The sequence below is a fragment of the Solea solea genome, chromosome 7 (genome assembly GCF_958295425.1).
Source record: "Solea solea chromosome 7, fSolSol10.1, whole genome shotgun sequence".
Taxonomy (NCBI): Eukaryota; Metazoa; Chordata; class Actinopteri; order Pleuronectiformes; family Soleidae; genus Solea; species Solea solea.
The window spans coordinates 18,903,775-18,924,920 of NC_081140.1; the positions used below are offsets into that span (position 1 = coordinate 18,903,775).

Here is a 21,146-nt window from a genome sequence, read left to right on the forward strand (position 1 = left end):
TTTCTAAGTGTTTTTTTATTTATTTATGATTGATTAAATGATTAATTCTGGATTTTCATGTGCAAATCAGTGTTTGTGTGTGTTTATAGCCTTGTGAGGACCAAAAAAAAATAATGTATAAACCATACGGAGTGTGGAAAGTGAGGAGATCCTTAAAGGGCTTTTAAGCCTCAAGACCTGGATTTAGGGTTAGGGTTTGTCTTTTAGTTGTGATGGTTAAGGTAAAGGATCAGCATTAATGTCTCACTGTGAAGGAAGCACAACGTGTGTGTGTGTGTGTGTGTGTGTGTGTGTGGGTGTGTGCGCATGCGTGCATGTGCGTGCGTGTGTGTGTGTGTGTGTGTGTCTGGTTTAAAGGAGCAGCAGCAAACCTCCAGCTCAGTCAGGAGTGAACTCACTCCAAGGCCTTGTTTCGTTTGTTCTGGTGTGTTTGGAGGATGATGAACTCCACTCTGGTGTCATATTTCACGTTGTCTGCGTACATTGAACTCGGTCTCTTTAAATACGTGTTTTTCGTGTGTGTTCTGTGTATCTACATGGTCATGGTGTGTGCTAATGTGCTGCTGATTGTTGTCATCTGTATGAACAGAAGTCTACACGAGCCTATGTACATGTTTCTGTGCAGCCTGTTTGTAAATGAACTGTGCGGGGGCACAAGTGTGTTTCCGTTGCTGCTGGTGCAGATCCTCACTGATGTTCACACCATCTCTGTTCCTTTCTGTCTCCTGCAGATCTATTGCATACATACTTATGGCACTGTGGAATATTTCCTTTTAACCGTTATGTCGTATGATCGCTACCTCGCCATCTGTTGCCCTCTGCAGTACAGCACACGCATGTCGACGTTCACGATCTCCAAACTGCTCGCTGTGGTGTGGTTGTCCGGGGTCGTCTCATGTGTCATCATGATCTCTCAGAGTTCGTCTATGCGGCTGTGTGGGAATGTCATCGATAAGGTTTACTGCGACAACTACTCTGTGGTCAGATTGGCGTGTTCAGATACGAGCATCAACAACATCCTCGGCCTCATCGCCTCGTTCAGCACCACTGTTCTTCCTATGGTCCTCATCGTATTTACCTACTTGAAGATTCTGCTCGTTTGCTCCTCGGGCTGCAAACAGTCACGGCAGAAGGCAGTCAGCACGTGTGTGCCTCACGTGGTAGCGCTGATCAACTTCTCGTTAGGATCCAGTTTTGAAATTGTCCAGAGCAGGTTTAACATGAAAGGAACTCCAAACGTGCTGAGGATCATTCTGTCGCTGTACTGGCTCACGGTGCAGCTGCTCCTCAACCCACTGATGTATGGATTCAACTTGAGTAAAATACGTATCATATTAAAAAACCGGCCTTTTGCTGAACTGTAGCTGTAATCAACAAGGTTTGTCTTTTGTTTACCATCATGTTTCTGTGTCATTTCATTTCAAGTTGTCATGTGTGTGTCATTGTGACTGCATGCCACTGCCTCACCTGAAACACAGTCTTACAAATATTTTCTTCCAGCCTTGAACTATGTTTTTATGAGACATGTTTGAGAACCTCTACAATCTTACAACTTTACTAGTTCTCTGAGGCTTTTAAAGGCATCATTTTGTGTGTTACATACAGGGCAGGGGTTCTTTGTGCTGACTGAGCGGGAGATGAGAACTGGAACACTATTTACACACATTTCTCATTGTATGCATTATTTTGAATATTTTCAGTGAAATTTAGAGCTGCAACTAACGATTATTTTCATAATCGATTAATCTGTCGATTATTTTCTCGATTAATCAAGGGGCTGTGACAGCGCTCTCCTTATCCTGTCATCCACTCCAAATATATTTAAAACTTAAAGTGACTGTGACCTGGAAACATGAATAACTGGTTTTAACAACAAAGAGCTCGGAATTCCTAAATTACAGCTTCTAAAAAAGATACTTTTAGTGTGGATGAACAGAAACTGAGACTATTATTTAGAAACTTTAATAAGAATAAACCAAGGGGATAAATGACTTATTGACTTTGAAAACTGCAGAGTTGTGTTTTTAGTCAGAAAAACCAACTTATCTTGTAATTGGAGGGTTGTCATTTTCAAATCTAGACCAGCCCATGACCTTTCTGTGGCGATCTCTAGAGAGGGAGGGAAAACAATGTATTTGTAAATTATCCTTTGTTCATTATAGAAAGTAAGGCTTTTATTTTGAAATCTTTGGGGTCACAATTTAGTGAGGTTGAACAGAAAAGAAGAAGAAAAAAACTCCTCACTAAAACATATCTGCAGAGTTTTCAAAATTAAACTTCTGTACGTCTGCCCTTTTCTAAGTGTTTTTTTATTTATTTATGATTGATTAAATGATTAATTCTTGATTTTCATGTATAAACCATACGGAGTGCGGAAAGTGAGGAGATCTTTTAAGGGCTTTTAAGCCTCAAGACCTGGATTTAGGGTTAAGATTTGACGTTTAGTTGTGATGGTTAAGGTAAAGGATCAGCATTAATGTCTCACTATGAAGAAAGCACAACGTGTATGTGTGTGTGTGTGTGTGTGTGTGTGTGTGTGTGTGTATCAGGGGCATTTTATGCCAGCACACTATACTAAAATGCCTTAACCTCGTCGCCTACGCCTGCATAAAGACTGAAAAATATGCGCGTTATTTATTTATTTACCGAATAATTTCAGCTACTTAAAAAAAAAAAAATATCCTGACAGCTCTGATGGGGCTTGGGATTCATCTTTAAGTTATGCTTTCTTCTAAACAATCCCCTATGAAGCTGAGACTATGTGCAACAGCTGATGTGTGGATAGGCTGCAGAACATAGAAAATGAATAACTGTCAGGTCCTGATGATCCAGTGTACCTTGTGCGTAATGTTACGATGGTACGGTCCCTGATATACCTCACATTCCGTTATAGGCGTGCACACGCTATAGGCGTTAACGCGTGTGTCAATATTGTACTAAAGCCAACGCTTCAGACGCCTTAACATGTGCACGTGTGACTGAAATAGCCTAAACTGTCACATCGGTCTCTCTTGGTAATACATGGACTGCTTGAATTGTTAAGCGAATCAGCTGTTAAACTCAAAATTCGTCATCATAAAGTAAATAATTATTTGTACGTTGAGACGAGCGTGTACACAGGCGTCCGCTGTGTTCGCATGTGGCACGACACAAATGACCCCTCGCTATTTGATTTCCACAAACACTACACAGCGTGTGCCTGTATGCTCATGTAGAATTGTACTTAACAGTCACGCGTGGTCTTCATGTTACGTATTTGAGGCGTAGTTCACCCGTCACGTAGGCGTATGTGCCACAACGCATGTGCAGCGTCTGCGTGATACGTCTACGTCTACGTGACGCCCGTCTGTCCATTGAAAGTGAATGGAATTGACACGCGCACGTTAGAGGTGTTTGTAGCCTTTTGAGGACCAAAAAAAAAATGTATAAACCATACGGAGTGTGGAAAGTGAGGAGATCCTTAAAGGGCTTTTAAGCCTCAAGACCTGGATTTAGGGTTAGGGTTTGTCTTTTAGTTGCGATGGTTAAGGTAAAGGATCAGCATTAATGTCTCACTGTGAAGGAAGCACAACGTGTGTGTGTGTGTGTGTGTGTGTGTGTGTGTGGGTGTGTGCGCATGCGTGCATGTGCGTGTGTGTGTGTGTGTGTGTGTGTGTGTGTCTGGTTTAAAGGAGCAGCAGCAAACCTCCAGCTCAGTCAGGAGTGAACTCACTCCAAGGCCTTGTTTCGTTTGTTCTGGTGTGTTTGGAGGATGATGAACTCCACTCTGGTGTCATATTTCACATTGTCTGTGTACATTGAACTCGGTCTCTTTAAATACGTGTTGTTCGTGTGTGTTCTGTGTATCTACATGGTCATGGTGTGTGCTAACGTGCTGCTGATTGTAGTCATCTGTATGAACAGAAGTCTACACGAGCCTATGTACATGTTTCTGTGCAGCCTGTTTGTAAATGAACTGTGCGGGGGCACAAGTTTGTTTCCGTTGCTGCTGGTGCAGATCCTCTCTGATGTTCACACCATCTCTGTTCCTTTCTGTCTCCTGCAGCTCTATTGCATACATACTTATGGCACTGTGGAATATTTCCTTTTAACCATTATGTCGTATGATCGCTACCTCGCCATCTGTTGCCCTCTGCAGTACAGCACACGCATGTCGACGTCCACGATCTCCAAACTGCTCACTGTGGTGTGGTTGTCCGGGGTCGTCTCATGTGTCATCATGATCTCTCAGACGTCGTCTATGCGGCTGTGTGGGAATGTCATCGATAAGGTTTACTGCGACAACTACTCTGTGGTCAGATTGGCGTGTTCAGATACGAGCATCAACAACATCTACGGCCTCATCATCACGTTCAGCACCATTGTTCTTCCTATGGTCCTCATCGTATTTACCTACTTGAAGATTCTGCTCGTTTGCTCCTCGGGCTGCAAACAGTCACGGCAGAAGGCAGTCAGCACGTGTGTGCCTCACGTGGTAGCGCTGATCAACTTCTCGTTAGGATCCAGTTTTGAAATTGTCCAGAGCAGGTTTAACATGAAAGGAACTCCAAACGTGCTGAGGATCATTCTGTCGCTGTACTGGCTCACGGTGCAGCTGCTCCTCAACCCACTGATGTATGGATTCAACTTGAGTAAAATACGTATCATATTAAAAAAACGGCCTTTTGCTGAACTGTTGCTGTAATCAACAAGGTTTCTTGTTTCCACAAATGGGACTCAAGTTTGTATTTTGTTTCCCATCATGTTTCTGTGGCATTTTGTTTCAAGTTGTCACTTCAAATTCCACAAACCAAATGGATGAGCAATATGATACTTAGTATGTATTGTCTGATACTGATTAAAATCACTGAATGAGTAATTGGGAAGAAAGAGAAAAATGTAAAATCCTATCAGATTGATCACATTGTTAAATATGGACTGTAAAAATGTTAATAAAAATCTGTAACAGCATTTTAACTGAGTCATGTTGTCAGTTGGGAATTTATTGTTTATGGGAGTATAATGTATGTTATACACTTGGAGAATTATGTCTTTTTAAATCACTAGAAATCATCCTTAAATGTTCCTTAATCCTTAGGGTCAAATCAGATTTCAATCCCTAAATTTAAAAAAACAAAATCATCATTCTTTAATTTGAAAAAAAAAAGTTGAATTAATTGGATAAGAAAAAACACAGAGAAGACATCTGAGAAAAGAACGAATGAGTGAAGTGAATGTTACGTTTGTTTATGTTTGCGTGAAATTGTAAACAGATTTTATTTCAATTCAATTTTGTTTATATAGCATTGAATCACAACATACATTATCTCAATGAACTGTTCATAGACATAGGCAGATAAACCCAATAATTCACACAATGAGCAGCTATACAACAATTGTATCAAGTTGTAAGTTTAGACAAGACAGTTCAGAATCAGCAATGACATGTTCATAGAGATTGTTGATAAAGAATGATCAACTGAATTATAGCATAACATAATTTAGTATGTTGTCCAAAATCACAAAAAAAATGTTTTTCATATTTTGGACGAACTACTAACCTAAGACTTTTTTGTCATATTTTGGACAACATACAGCGGTATGACTTTTTTGTCATATTTTGAATGACCTACTAACGTATGACTTTTTTTCCCCATTTTTGACGACATACCTTTTTTAACTATTTTGTCACATTTTGGACGACATACTAACCCACAACGTTTTATGTCATATGTTGGACGACATACGGCGGTGTTATTTCTTTTTTCATATTTTGGAAGACCTCTTAACCTATGACATTTTTTATCAAATTTTGGACGACATACTTAAGTATGACTTTTTTGTCACATTTTGGACGACATACTAAATGTGACTTTTTTGTCAAAATTTGGACGACATACTAAAGTAGGACATTTTGGTCACATTTTGGACGACATATTAAAGTATGGCATTCTGGTCAAAATTTGGACGACATAGTAACCCATGACTTTTTTGTCACATTTTGGACGACATACTAAAGTATGACTTTTTTGTCAAAATTTGGACGACATACTAAAGTATGACTTTTTTGTCACATTTTGGACGACATATTAAATTATGGCATTCTGGTCAAAATTTGGACGACATAGTAACCCATGACTTTTTTGTCACATTTTGGACGACATACTAAAGTATGACTTTTTTGTCACATTTTGGAGGACATACTAAAGTATGACTTTTTTGTCACATTTTGGACGACATGGCATTCTGGTCAAAATTTGGACGACATACTAACCCATGACATTTCGGTCACATTTTGAACGACATACTAAAGTATGGCATTCTGGTCAAAATTTGGACGACATAGTAACCCATGACTTTTTTGTCACATTTTGGACGACATACTAAAGTATGACTTTTTTGTCACATTTTGGACGACATACTAAAGTATGACTTTTTGTCAAAATTTGGACGACATACTAAAGTATGACTTTTTTGTCAAAATTTGGACGACATTAAGTATGGCATTCTGGTCAAAATTTGGACAACATACTAACCCATGACATTTCGGTCACATTTTGGACGACATACTAAAGTATGACTTTTTTGTCAAAATTTGGACGACATACCAAAGTATGACATTTTGGTCAAAATTTGGACGACATACTAAAGTATGACTTTTTTGTCAAAATTTGGACGACATACTAAAGTATGACATTTTGGACGACATATTAAAGTATGGCATTCTGGTCAAAATTTGGACGACATAGTAACCCATGACATTTCGGTCACATTTTGAACGACATACTAAAGTATGGCATTCTGGTCAAAATTTGGACGACATAGTAACCCATGACTTTTTTGTCACATTTTGGACGACATACTAAAGTATGAGGGCCACACGGTGGTGTAGTGGTTAGCACTCTCGCCTTGCAGCGAGAAGACCCGGGTTCGAGCCCCGGTTGGAACAAGGGCCTTTCTGCATGGAGTTTGCATGTTCTCCCTGTGTGTGCGTGGGTTCTCTCCGGGTACTCCGGCTTCCTCCCACAGTCCAAAAACATGCAATGTGGGGATAGGTAAATTGGACACTCCAAATTGACCATGGGAGTGAGTGTGAGAGTGAATGGTTGTTTGTCTCTATCTGTGTGTGGCCCTGCGATGGACTGGCGAACTGTCCAGGGTGTACCCCGCCTATCGCCCGATGTAGCTGAGATTGGCACAGCACCCCCCGCGACCCTCTGGCAGAGGATAAAGCGGTAGATGATGACTGACTGACTGACTAAAGTATGACTTTTTTGTCAAAATTTGGACGACATATTAAGTATGGCATTCTGGTCAAAATTTGGACGACATACTAACCCATGACATTTCGGTCACACTTTGGACGACATACTAAAGTATGACTTTTTGTCAAAATTTGGACGACATACTAAAGTATGACTTTTTGTCACATTTTTGACCACATACTAAAGTATTATTTTTTTGTCAAAATTTGGACGACATACTAAAGTATGACATTTTGGTCACATTTTGGACGACATACTATAGTATGACTTTTTTGTCAAAATTTGGACAACATACTAAAGTATGACATTTTGGTCACATTTTGGACGACATATTAAAGTATGGCATTCTGGTCAAAATTTGGACGACATACTAACCCATGACATTTCGTTCACATTTTGGACGACATACTAAAGTATGGCATTCTGGTCAAAATTTGGACGACATAGTAACCCATGACTTTTTTGTCACATTTTGGACGACATACTAAAGTATGACTTTTTTGTCAAAATTTGGACGACATACTAAAGTATTACATTTTGTGAAAATTTGGACGACATACTAAAGTATGACATTTTGGACGACATACTAAAGTATGGCATTCTGGTCAAAATTTGGACGACATACTAAAGTATGACTTTTTTGTCACATTTTGGACAACATACTAAAGTATGACTTTTTTGTCAAAATTTGGACGACATACTAAAGTATGACATTTTGGTCACATTTTGGACGACATACTTAAGTATGACTTTTTTGTCACATTTTGGATGACATACTCAAGTATGACTTTTTGTCACATTTTGGATGTCATACTAAAGTATGACTTTTTTGACACATTTTGGACGATATACAAAAGTATGAGTTTTTTGTCAAAATTTGGACAACATACTAAAGTATGACTTTTTTGTCACATTTAGGACGACATACTAAAGTATGACTTTTTTTTCAAAATTTGGACGACATACTAAAGTATGACATTTTGTGAAAATTTGGACGACATACTAAAGTATGGCATTCTGGTCAAAATTTGGACGACATACTAACCCATGACTTTTTTGTCACATTTTTGACCACATACTTAAGTATTATTTTTTTGTCAAAATTTGGACGACATACTAAAGAATGACATTTTTGTCACATTTTGGACGACATACTAAAGTATGACTTTTTTGTCACATTTTGGACGACATACTAAAGTATGGCATTCTGGTCAAAATTTGGACGACATACTAACCCATGACTTTTTGTCACATTTTTGACCACATACTAAAGTATTATTTTTTTGTCAAAATTTGGACGACATACTAAAGTATGACATTTTGGTCAAAATTTGGACGACATACTAAAGTATGACATTTTGTCACATTTTGGACGACATACTAAAGTATGACTTTTTTGTCACATTTTGGACGACATACTAAAGTATGGCATTCTGGTCAAAATTTGGACGACATACTAACCCATGACTTTTTTGTCACATTTTTGACCACATACTAAAGTATTATTTTTTTGTCAAAATTTGGACGACATACTAAAGTATGACATTTTGGTAAAAATTTGGACGACATACTAAAGTATGACATTTTGGTCACATTTTGGACGACATACTATAGTATGACTTTTCGGTCACATTTTGGACGACATACTAAAGTATGGCATTCTGGTCACATTTTGGACGACATACTTAAGTATGACTTTTTGTCACATTTTGGAGTATTTTGTCAAAATTTGGACGACATACTAAAGTATGACATTTTGGTCAAAATTTGGACGACATACTAAAGTATGACATTTTGGTCAAAATTCGGACGACATACTAAAGTATGACATTTTGGTCAAAATTTGGACGACATACTAAAGTATGACATTTTGGTCAAAATTCGGACGACATACTAACCCATGACATTTCGGTCACATTTTGGACGACATACTAAAGTATGGCATTCTGGTCACATTTTGGACGACATACTTAAGTATGACTTTTTTGTCACATTTTGGATGACATACTAAAGTATGACTTTTTTGTCACATTTTGGATGTCATACTAAAGTATGACTTTTTTGACACATTTTGGACGATATACAAAAGTATGAGTTTTTTGTCAAAATTTGGACAACATACTAAAGTATGACTTTTTTGTCACATTTAGGACGACATACTAAAGTATGACTTTTTTTTCAAAATTTGGACGACATACTAAAGTATGACATTTTGTGAAAATTTGGACGACATACTAAAGTATGGCATTCTGGTCAAAATTTGGACGACATACTAAAGTATGACATTTTGTGAAAATTTGGACGACATACTAAAGTATGACATTTTGGACGACATACTAAAGTATGACTTTTTTGTCACATTTTGGACGACATACTAAAGTATGACTTTTTTGTCAAAATTTGGACGACATACTTGAGTATGACATTTTGGACGACATACTAAAGAATGACTTTTTTGTCACATTTTGGATGACATACTAAAGTATGACTTTTTTGTCACATTTTGGATGTCATACTAAAGTATGACTTTTTTGTCACATTTTGGACGATATACAAAAGTGTGAGTTTTTTGTCAAAATTTGGACGACATACTAAAGTATGACTTTTTTGTCACATTTTGGACCACATACTAAAGTATGACTTTTATGTCAAAATTTGGACGACATACTAAAGTATGACATTTTGGTCACATTTTGGACGACATACTATAGTATGACTTTTTTGTCAAAATTTGGACGACATACTAAAGTATGACATTTTGGTCACATTTTGGACGACATACTATAGTATGACTTTTTTGTCAAAATTTGGACGACATATTAAAGTATGGCATTCTGGTCAAAATTTGGACGACATACTAACCCATGACATTTCGGTCACATTTTGGACGACATACTAAAGTATGGCATTCTGGTCAAAATTTGGACGACATAGTAACCCATGACTTTTTTGTCACATTTTGGACGACATACTAAAGTATGACTTTTTTGTCACATTTGCACGACATACTAAAGTATGACTTTTTTGTCAAAATTTGGACGACATACTAAAGTATGACATTTTGGTCACATTTTGGACGACATACTATAGTATGACTTTTTTGTCAAAATTTGGACGACATACTAAAGTATGACATTTTGGTCACATTTTGGACGACATATTAAAGTATGGCATTCTGGTCAAAATTTGGACGACATACTAACCCATGACATTTCGGTCACATTTTGGACGACATACTAAAGTATGGCATTCTGGTCAAAATTTGGACGACATAGTAACCCATGACTTTTTTGTCACATTTTGTACGACATACTAAATTATGACTTTTTTGTCAAAATTTGGACGACATACTAAAGTATGGCATTCTGGTCAAAATTCGGACGACATACTAAAGTATGACTTTTTTGTCACATTTTGGACGACATACTAAAGTATGACTTTTTTGTCAAAATTTGGACAACATACTAAATTATGAATTTTTTGTCACATTTAGGACGACATACTAAAGTATGACATTTTGGTCAAAATTCGGACGACATACTAACCCATGACATTTCGGTCACATTTTGGAGTATTTTGTCAAAATTTGGACTACATACTAACCCATGACATTTCGGTCACATTTTGGACGACATACTAAAGTATGGCATTCTGGTCACATTTTGGACGACATACTTAAGTATGACTTTTTTGTCACATTTTGGACGACATACTAAAGTATGACTTTTTTGTCAAAATTTGGACGACATACTAAAGTATGACATTTTGGACGACATACTAAAGAATGACTTTTTTGTCACATTTTGGACGACATACTAAAGTATGACTTTTTGGACGACATACTAAAGAATGACTTTTTTGTCACATTTTGGATGACATACTAAAGTATGACTTTTTTGTCACATTTTGGATGTCATACTAAAGTATGACTTTTTTGTCACATTTTGGACGATATACAAAAGTGTGAGTTTTTTGTCAAAATTTGGACGACATACTAAAGTATGACTTTTTTGTCACATTTTGGACCACATACTAAAGTATGACTTTTTTGTCAAAATTTGGACGACATACTAAAGTATGGCATTCTGGTCAAAATTTGGACGACATACTAACCCATGACTTTTTTGTCACATTTTTGACCACATACTAAAGTATTATTTTTTTGTCAAAATTTGGACGACATACTAAAGTATGACTTTTGTCACATTTTGGACCAGATACTAAAGTATGATTTTTTTGTCACATTTTGGACGACATACTAAAGTATGACTTTTTTGTCAAAATTTGGAAAACATACTAAAGTATGACATTTTGGTCACATTTTGGACGACATAAAGTATGGCATTCTGTTCAAAATTTGGACGACATACTAACCCATTACATTTTTGTCACATTTTTGACCACATACTAAAGTATTATTTTTTTGTCAAAATTTGGACGACATACTAAAGTATGACTTTTGTCACATTTTGGACCAGATACTAAAGTATGATTTTTTTGTCACATTTTGGACGACATACTAAAGTATGACTTTTTTGTCAAAATTTGGAAAACATACTAAAGTATGACATTTTGGTCACATTTTGGACGACATAAAGTATGGCATTCTGTTCAAAATTTGGACGACATACTAACCCATTACATTTTTGTCACATTTTTGACCACATACTAAAGTATTATTTTTTTGTCAAAATTTGGACGACATACTAAAGTATGACATTTTGGTAAAAATTTGGACGACATATTAAAGTATGGCATTCTGGTCAAAATTTGGACGACAAACTAACCCATGACATTTCGGTCACATTTTGGACGACATACTAAAGTATGGCATTCTGGTCAAAATTTGGACGACAAACTAACCCATGACATTTCGGTCACATTTTGGACGACATACTAAAGTATGGCATTCTGGTCAAAATTTGGACGACATAGTAACCCATGACTTTTTTGTCACGTTTTGGACGACATACTAAAGTATGACTTTTTTGTCACAATTTGGACGACATACTAAAGTATGACATTTTGGACGACATACTAAAGAATGACTTTTTTGTCACATTTTGGACGACATACTAAAGTATGACTTTTTTGTCACATTTTGGACGACATACGTAAGTATGACATTTTGGACGACATACTAAATGTGACTTTTTTGTCACATTTTGGACGACATACTAAAGTATGACTTTTTTGTCAAAATTTGGACGACATACTAACCCATGACTTTTTTGTCACATTTTGGATGACAAACAAAAGTATGAGTTTTTTGTCAAAATTTGGACGACATACTAAAGTATGACTTTTTTGTCACATTTTGGACGACATACTAAAGTATGACTTTTTTGTCAAAATTTGGACGACATACTCAAGTATGACATTTTGTCAAAATTTGGACGACATACTAAAATATGGCATTCTGGTCAAAATTTGGACGACATACTAACCTATGACTTTTTTGTCACATTTTTGACCACATACTAAAGTATTATTTTTTTGTCACATTTTGGACGACATACTAAAGTATGATTTTTTTGTCAAAATTTGTAAAGTGGTCTACCCCAGCTTCGGGGTAAACTGAGACAGACCAGAGAAATCAAGGGGTTAAAGTGAACCACTTACTTTTTACACTTAAAAACTACCATAACAACCCATGTTGTAACAATTATTTAGATTGACAATCACACATTCCAAAACTAATGTCGGACTAGTAACGGAATCATGGGGATTGGTCAATTAAGCACTTTTTTTTTTAAAAACACTTGAAAGTAACCTTTAGAGCCAGCTAGTGTCTGGGGGTCAGAGCAAAGGACCATCAGAACCAGCTAATACACAGTCTGGGGCTCAGAACATAAGACCTTTAGAACCAGCTAGAACAGCCCGGGACTCAGGACACCTGGATTAGAATCTGGATTAGAACATCAGCCTGCTCTACATTCCAGCCCTGAAGGTCACATATAATAATATAATAATAATAATGAAATATTTTAATTTTTTTCTGTACTGGATGATGCAACTGCAAGTTATATGTTTGTGTTTCGTTGCCGTGGCAACCCCAGTTGGAAACAAACACCGGCCTTCTGTCAGCCTCCAGAGGGAGAGTCCTGGTGCCCACGTCGATTGTGGCCTCTCGGGGATATAGTGGGCCTGATGAAGAGGAGGACAAAGTCCACTGAGGCTCATTACAGTGACATGACGTATCACAGTCTCCATTTTAATATGTATCATTATCTATGAAATCACTTAGAGACAAAATAAATTTGAAAAAAAGAGGAATTTGAAAGAAAAAAAAGAGTCACAACCTCTTGAATAACTTTATTGAGTTCAGCTACAAATACAGGAACATCTGCTCAGTGAACTGAGGACGTGTTTAGTGAGTCACGTTTATGATAAAAAGACATCATCAAACACACACACACACACACACACACACACACACACACTATGACTATGACCATAACCAGTCTAGTTATCACTTAATGCCTAACCCTAAACTTAACCATACCACAATCAAAATCTTAGCTAATCTTATTCTAACCTTCAAGCTTCCTCAGAAATTAGGTTTTGCCTCATTAGGACCAGGTTTTGGTCCCCATGAGGACTTTTGGTCCTGAGAGAGTCAGTGCCAGAAAACATCTTGAAGAGTCAAGGAATACATGTAAACGCACACGCACACAGTGTAAAAATAAAGACACTAGCACCATCTGATGGACACAGTCGGTCACTCCGTTTTCCAGTTTACGTCTAAAACATCAACATCATTTACACCGTCATCACTTATAATGTTACATTAATGGTTCAGCTAATCCCTGAGGAAGTGAACACCTCATCTGAATAATAACTGATCATGTTTTCATTGATAACAGAATGTGATCCATGATAATTATGTAATACTAAATATGTCACGTTAATAACATATTTAACTTCATACTAAATGAATGGCAATCAATCATTTTATTTTATTTTATTTGGTACATCATTTATTTTGTCATTTGCATTCTAAGATTAGTCGTAATTCTGAGATTAAAGACATAATTCTGAGATTAAAGTAATAATTATGAGAAAAAAATGTTATAATTAACTTAACTATAATTCTGAAATTAAATTCATATTCTAATTTTACACGCTTCCTCTGAAATGAGGTTCTGCCTCATTTGGACCAGGTTTTGGTCCCCATGAGGACTTTTGGCGAGTTTTAGAGAGTCAGTGCCAGAAAACATCCTGAATAGTCAAGGAATACAAGTAAACATGTGCACACACACACAGTGTAAAAATAAAGACACTAGCACTATCTGGTGGACACAGTCTGTCACTCCGTTTTCCAATTCACCTCTAACACATCCACATCATTTACGCCATCATCACTTATTAATGCAGCCTTTTTCAAACTGGGGGTGGGCCCCCTGGGGGGGCCTGGAGACTCTCCAGGGGGGGCGCAAGTTCTGTTTTTTTTTTTTAAGTCCTAACTAAAGTTTAGCAGGCGGAACTTTTGGTCTCGCTGTAAGCTGGACTCATTTAAGTGAAGTACCACAACAAAACCTACACTGGTGACAAGGTTTGGATAATAGAGTTTCTGAGGGGCAAAAAGAAAACTGTGCAACTAACAACAAGCAAATGTCAGCCGAACGGAACAATGATTCATGACAACAAAAACCAAAGACCAGAACATGCCACCAAAGACCTCTCTGTGTGTTGTGTCTCTCAAAGCAATATTGAGGTTATTTGTATCGCTAAAGCAAAAATGTCGCGGGGCCCCCAGGAAACTTCTTCCTCCAAAGGGGGGCCCAACAGAAAAAGTTTGGGAACCACTGCATTAATGTTTTTATTGTGGTTTATTGTTCGGGCTGTTAATTTATTTTTGTTGTTTTAAATCTTATCTCATCAGTGGTTGAAAGTAATGAATTACATTTACTAACGTTACTCCAATTGAGTATGGTTTTTTATGTACTTAAAGTTTTGTTGTTTTTGTTTTTACATGTTTTTTTTGGTACTGTACTGCACTTTTAAAAAAAAAATGACATCCCTTATTAAGTAAAAAATTAATTTAAATATATAAAATAAATAAAAAAATAAAAATTCATACACATGGTAGTGAATGATGAGAACAGGTGAACGACGAGGACAGGTGAATGATGAGGACATGTGAATGATGAAGACAGGTGAACGATGAGGCCATATGAATGATGAGGCCATGTGAATAATTAGGACAGGTGAACGATGAGGACATGTGAATGATGAGGACAGGTTAACGATGAGGACATTTGAATGATGAGGACAGGTGAATAATGAGGACATGTGAACGATGAGGACAGGTGAACGATGAGGAGAGGACAGGTGAACGATGAGGACATGTGAATGATGAGGACAGGTTAACGGTAAGGACAGGTGAATAATGAGGACATGTGAACGATAATGACCGGTGAATGATGAGGACAGGTGAACGAAAAGGACAGGTGAATGATGAGGACAGGTGAACGGTGAAGAAAGAACCCCAACCTTGTTAAAAAAGTAAAAAAACAAGTGAAAAAAAAAAGTTTCTCTGTCTGTACATTTACAACAATCCCACTTAATTAAAGCAAGCAAAGTTCTTTTTTTCTATTAGCACTTTTCACAGATAAAACTCACAAAGTGCTAATGAAAATGCACACATAAAACAATTTTTAAGACCTGTGTAAATAGAGTGTGTGTGTGTGTGTGGGGGGGGGGGCTCTAATTTGTGGCCACAGGATAGGTAGAACGTGTGCACAAAATACTAATTAATAATATGTAATTTCTATGAATTACTTTGAGAGCTGCGTAAGAAAAAATGGGGCGCAATAGGGCTGAAGCTGCACAATGGACATAGATTATAGTGTGATGGAGTTTTATTTTAGGTTGGGAATGACGTTCACGTTATACTTATTCTATGGCCACAAATTTGTATTTTGCGAGTATGTTATACCTATTTAGCAGACATGGATTAGGTTTTTTTTCCCTTATGTCTCTCCCTGACGGACATTCAAGAAAATACAGATTTCCAGCACTTCCACATTAGCTTTAGTGTCTAGCCTCAGAGAGAAAACGGCCAGTCTACTTTTTTAAAGTGGACTGTTTTTAAAGCGGTCTATTACAAAGTGTCTTGTCTCGTTAGGGCTGCAGCTCCAGCCTCTGCAGACTGAAGATAATTATCAGAACAGATAATGAATCTTCTCGGAGGGAAATAATGAACTTTGCTGTCTTCACCTCAGGGGACAATTAAGTCTGAGAAGTGATGACAACAAAGTGTCCACTGAGGCTCCTGAAAGATAAAGGCAAATTAGATTTTATATGTTAAACCTCAGAGGAAACACACACGCACTCAGATGTCACAAGTCAGTATCACATTATATATATGTGTGTGTATACAAATGCATTATGTTATGTTACCTGCCTACTAGCTTTTTTATTACTTTATTATTTGAAACAATTTGTTTAATTCAGTGTGATAAACTGATAAGATCAGATCAATAAGCTGTCGTTTGTTGATTCACTGCATCGTTATGAACCTCATGCACAAACTCGGGAAGTGACCTGGTTGATTAATCCCTGGAGAGAATGAACAATTATAAATAGAGGAAGAAAAGGATGATTAAATACAGAAGAAGGTAACAATGCAACTCTGTGGGTGTCAACTGCTACAAAAGACCACCACCATCACCCTCCTCCTCCTATGGTGAAGCAACAGAGTTGTTCCTGATGATGAGCTGGAGCATGACACTAGCAGGTAGGAACACATTTTTGTTTGCTGTGATCACACAGAGAAATTAAATTGTTGTTTGATTTGTTGTTTAATGTAATGAAAAGTGTCCTCATTGAGAGTGTGTTTTATTAATGTATTTACTGGAAAATCAACAAACAAATATCTTATCATTTAAGTATTTAGTGATTTAGAATAAAAGTAAGTCACACAAGTATCAAGTATCTTTTTTTTTTTTTTTTTTTTTAATCCAAATATAATCAGGACTAAAATGCTAAAATGCAAGTATGTAACTTTATTTTATTTACATTGATATTACACCACTTCATATTTCATATGTTGCTTATTATTATGGTTTAGGGCTGCAACTAACCATTATTAGAATCAATTAATCTGTTGATGCTTTTCTTGATTAGAAAAGAACATTTGGAAAAATGGTGATCTGTGTTTGTCAGACCTGGAAATTAAACCCAAATTATTCAGTTTTAATTATTTACATGTTATATGGAGCAAAGAAACCAGGAAATATTCACATTTAAGAAGCAGAAAAATCTGAAAAAAACATACATAACAAACCTATGAATCAATTGTCAAAAGTGTTGACAATTAATTTAGATTAACAACCGATTAATTGAATAATAGTGACATTATGACCTTATTATGAATTTGCTGACTCTGTGTTTCATACTTTCACAAAAAAATATTAATGTATAGAATTAAAGTGCTGTACTGAGTAGTTTATGTATGAATATATACACACAAATATAAACACTTATACTAACACGTATACATTATTTCTCATTTTATGGACACCTGTTGATATGTGTCTGAAATGTGTTTTCAAATTTTATGCATCTTAAACATTAACTTTTTTGAAAGATTTGAATGATTTATTTCATGCAGTATGTTACGAATGCTTTTTGAGCCCTTGAAATATAGGTTTTTCATTTAATTGAACATGTATATAAAAATAATATTGTGCCAGCCATGACAACATAAAACATAGAACATGGATAGATTAATAAAAACATGTTTTGTTTCATACCAATGTCTCATATATATCAAAAAAGAACTGACTCTAAAAAAAAGTCATATAAAATGCATTGACGAATTGTGTTTTACAGTTATAGTAATTGTCAAATAGTAAACAAATGGTTTCACAATGTGTAATTGTAATATAATAATAAAGTGTCTTACAGTTTGTAAAATATAAATAAATAAAATGCTTGGCTAATTTGTAGAATGGTAATCACATTGTTTGATTGTAACATATTACATGTGAAATGTTCCATCACTGCTGTTTTTACAGTGTATCCACAGATGTTTACTGATGAAAAATGGAAATGTATTATATGTACAGTATGATCTGGCTATTTCTACACTTTAGTTAAGAGTCTTTAGTATTAATGAAGGGTGGAGGCTGTGAACAGAGCTGAAATTTAAAAATGCCATTCCATTTTAGACCATGTTGAATCCATCAGGGCTTACGACTAAAACAACTCCTGCCAATTTGATTGTTCTTGTTCTTTATGTTTTTGCTGTTGGTTCATGTTTCTCTCTCTCCTATTATTTTTTGATTGATGATGGGTCGTCTCTTTTTCTCTCTCTCTCTTCCCCCTTCTCCTTTCTGTCCCCCACCTCTCCTTTGTCGCCTACTTTCCAACCAGTCGAGGCAGATGCTACACATCTTTGAGTCTGATACTGTCGCAGATTTCTTCCTGTTAAATAGGTTTTTTTCCTCTCTCTGTGAAGCACTTCCTAACATTTGCCAAGAAAATTGTTTTACAAATAAGTAAATTATTATTATTACTGACAGTGTTTTCAATCAACAGAGGAAGTTTCGATTACTAATGTTACCATAAAAAGCCCATGTGCATGTGCATGTATTTAATTTGCATAAAGAAATTAATGTGTAGATTTTAATGTGATATTTGTGTCTTTGAATTCATGTTTATTTTTCTCACTCTGTAAATGTGACAATAGGCATCAACATGCATTTCATTAGCCTTTAACTCAGTGAAAAGAATAATAAACCTAAATAAATATCAAGATTAATATAACCCTTAATATTAATATAACTAATAATTACCCTAACCCATAACTAATAATATTAATATAATCCTAACCCTACAAAAAAGAATAAACCCTAATCCTCGGTGAGGGGGCATGTCTCTGCTCATTTGAGGCAGTGATCCAATTCAATTTGCAAAAAAAATAATTTTTAATTAAATTAAAAATGGAACTGACAGCTTTTTCTCCTCTGACCTCTCGGTGCTTGATTGTTTCTGTCTGGTATGTCTCCGCTCAGGTAACATTAGCACCATGTTGGACGCTTCTCTGGGGAGGAATTTCTCCCACACCTCATTTGTGTTCAGAGGTTTCCCAGAGCTGCAGCGACACAGCCGCCTGCTCGCACTACCCTTTGCTGTGTCGTACGTGGCAGTGCTGCTGGGAAACTCACTGCTCATACTCATCATCCGCCACGTGGAAAGTCTGCATATCCCCATGTACCTGCTCGTCTGCATGCTCTGCATTGTCGACATCCTGGTCGCCACCACCATTGTCCCCAAGATGCTGCTCGGCCTCCTGTTCGACTGGGACAAGATCTCTCTGGGCGGCTGTTTGACTCAGATGTTCTTCACTCACTTTCTGTCGTCGGTGGAGTCGACGTTGCTTCTGGCAATGGCTCTGGATCGCTACGTCGCCATCTGTCAGCCACTGCGCTATGCTGAAATTATCGACTCATCCATGATGGTGGGCCTCCTGCTCTTCACGCTGGTGCGCAGTGGCACCATCATGGCAGCACTGGTTGGCCTGTCAGGTTCTCTGTGGTTCTGTGGCTCCAACGTGATCTGGCACTACTACTGCGACCACATGGCACTGGTCAGCCTGGCGTGCGACAGCACAGAGAAGAACAACGCCGCAGGCCTTGCTGTGATCATCTGCTTCGTGGGTGTGGACATATCGCTTATCGTCCTCTCCTACATAAAGATCTTGAGCGTCGTCCTACGAGCGACAGCAGCCAGCGAGGACCGCTGGAAGGCATTCCACACCTGCGGTACTCACCTGATTGTCATGATGTGTTTCTATCTAGTCGGCAGCATCACCTTCCTGTCCCACAATCTGCACATTCCCATACCGACAGGCGTCAACACTCTCATGGGACTCATATATATCCTTTTTCCTGCCATCATTAACCCTGTCATCTATGGAGTTCGCACCAAAGAAATTCAAAACGGTTTCTTGAGGATTTTTAAACTCAGAGGGAAGAAAATAATGACAATAAAAGTTTCTCCTGCAGGAAACAAAGATTCTGCTCTGACTAAAGATGTCACTTTTACACATAAATGTGGATCATGATCTCTTGTTTCTGTTTCCATGGATACAGATGCTGACTGACTTTAAGGGTTGTTGAGGTTTTTTGAGTCACTGACACTTATTGTGCTGTGCTAGCCCCTGCACCAAGAATGAAGCTAAAATACGGACTCTCACTCACAGCGAAAACATTGCTGCTATTGGGGACATAACAAAAAAAAACAGATTTAAGCCATTAATTACATATTACACATATTCAAATCTAGAACATTTTAGGTCTACGATATCTGTCTATGGCCTCTGTTCACTGCTTTGTCTCACTATTAGACAGGCTTTTAGATAGGAAACTGAAGTTTGTGTCTTTCTGTAAACCACTCACTCTCCTCCACCATCAATAAAGAAAATCAATGTGTCAGGTACCTCATACAACCACACTACAAAAAACCTGAACTACCCCTTTAACACAGTTTTATGAATGAAGATTTATGAATCAGTATTATTGAAATAATCAACGTGTTTATACTCTGATGCTTTTATCACTGCAGATGTCTCTCCACTAAGATGGAGTATAAGGGCCACATTGAGAAAATAAAATTCACAGACTTCGAGAATAAAGTCGTAAATTTAAGAGATTAAAGTCATACATTTACAATAATAATAGTACAAAAGTAATATTATAACCTGTTGTTTTAGAAGAGGAGAGTTGCAGACTTGACGTAATCGCTGCTTTTGTGGAGGGGGAAATAGCCAGAACTGGTCGACTGCAGGGTTATCGGTAGATGCATCAGCAGGCCATTCAGAGGGGTTTTGTGGTAACATGATTATAGCGATTAGCAAACGCTAGCCATTTAGCTTCAAAGAAACAAAAGTCA

The 21,146-nt window shown here is 37.0% G+C and overlaps 3 protein-coding genes across 3 annotated transcripts; all 3 read left to right on the top strand.

The window, feature by feature from the left end:
• The first annotated feature begins 140 nt into the window (after window positions 1-140).
• Window positions 141-3,046, top strand: LOC131462926 (olfactory receptor 4B13-like). Its single transcript, XM_058634501.1, has one exon. The coding sequence runs from the start codon at window positions 438-440 to the stop codon at window positions 1,362-1,364; it is 927 nt and encodes a 308-aa protein (XP_058490484.1). The 5' UTR covers window positions 141-437; the 3' UTR covers window positions 1,365-3,046.
• Window positions 3,047-3,383: 337 nt separating this feature from the next.
• LOC131462936 (olfactory receptor 4B13-like) lies at window positions 3,384-4,910 on the top strand. Its single transcript, XM_058634513.1, has one exon. It carries the CDS (start codon window positions 3,752-3,754, stop codon window positions 4,682-4,684), a length of 933 nt encoding a protein of 310 aa, XP_058490496.1. The 5' UTR covers window positions 3,384-3,751; the 3' UTR covers window positions 4,685-4,910.
• A 14,249-nt stretch (window positions 4,911-19,159) lies between these two features.
• LOC131462355 (olfactory receptor 51E2-like) lies at window positions 19,160-20,858 on the top strand. Its single transcript, XM_058633473.1, has one exon. The coding sequence runs from the start codon at window positions 19,282-19,284 to the stop codon at window positions 20,317-20,319; it is 1,038 nt and encodes a 345-aa protein (XP_058489456.1). The 5' UTR covers window positions 19,160-19,281; the 3' UTR covers window positions 20,320-20,858.
• The last annotated feature ends 288 nt before the right edge of the window (window positions 20,859-21,146 follow it).

Bases quoted from the DNA above. Each gene is read 5' to 3' on its own strand.
- LOC131462926 (XM_058634501.1), top strand. From the start codon at position 438: ATGATGAACTCCACTCTGGTGTCATATTTCACGTTGTCTGCGTACATT.
- LOC131462936 (XM_058634513.1), top strand. From the start codon at position 3,752: ATGATGAACTCCACTCTGGTGTCATATTTCACATTGTCTGTGTACATT.
- LOC131462355 (XM_058633473.1), top strand. From the start codon at position 19,282: ATGTTGGACGCTTCTCTGGGGAGGAATTTCTCCCACACCTCATTTGTG.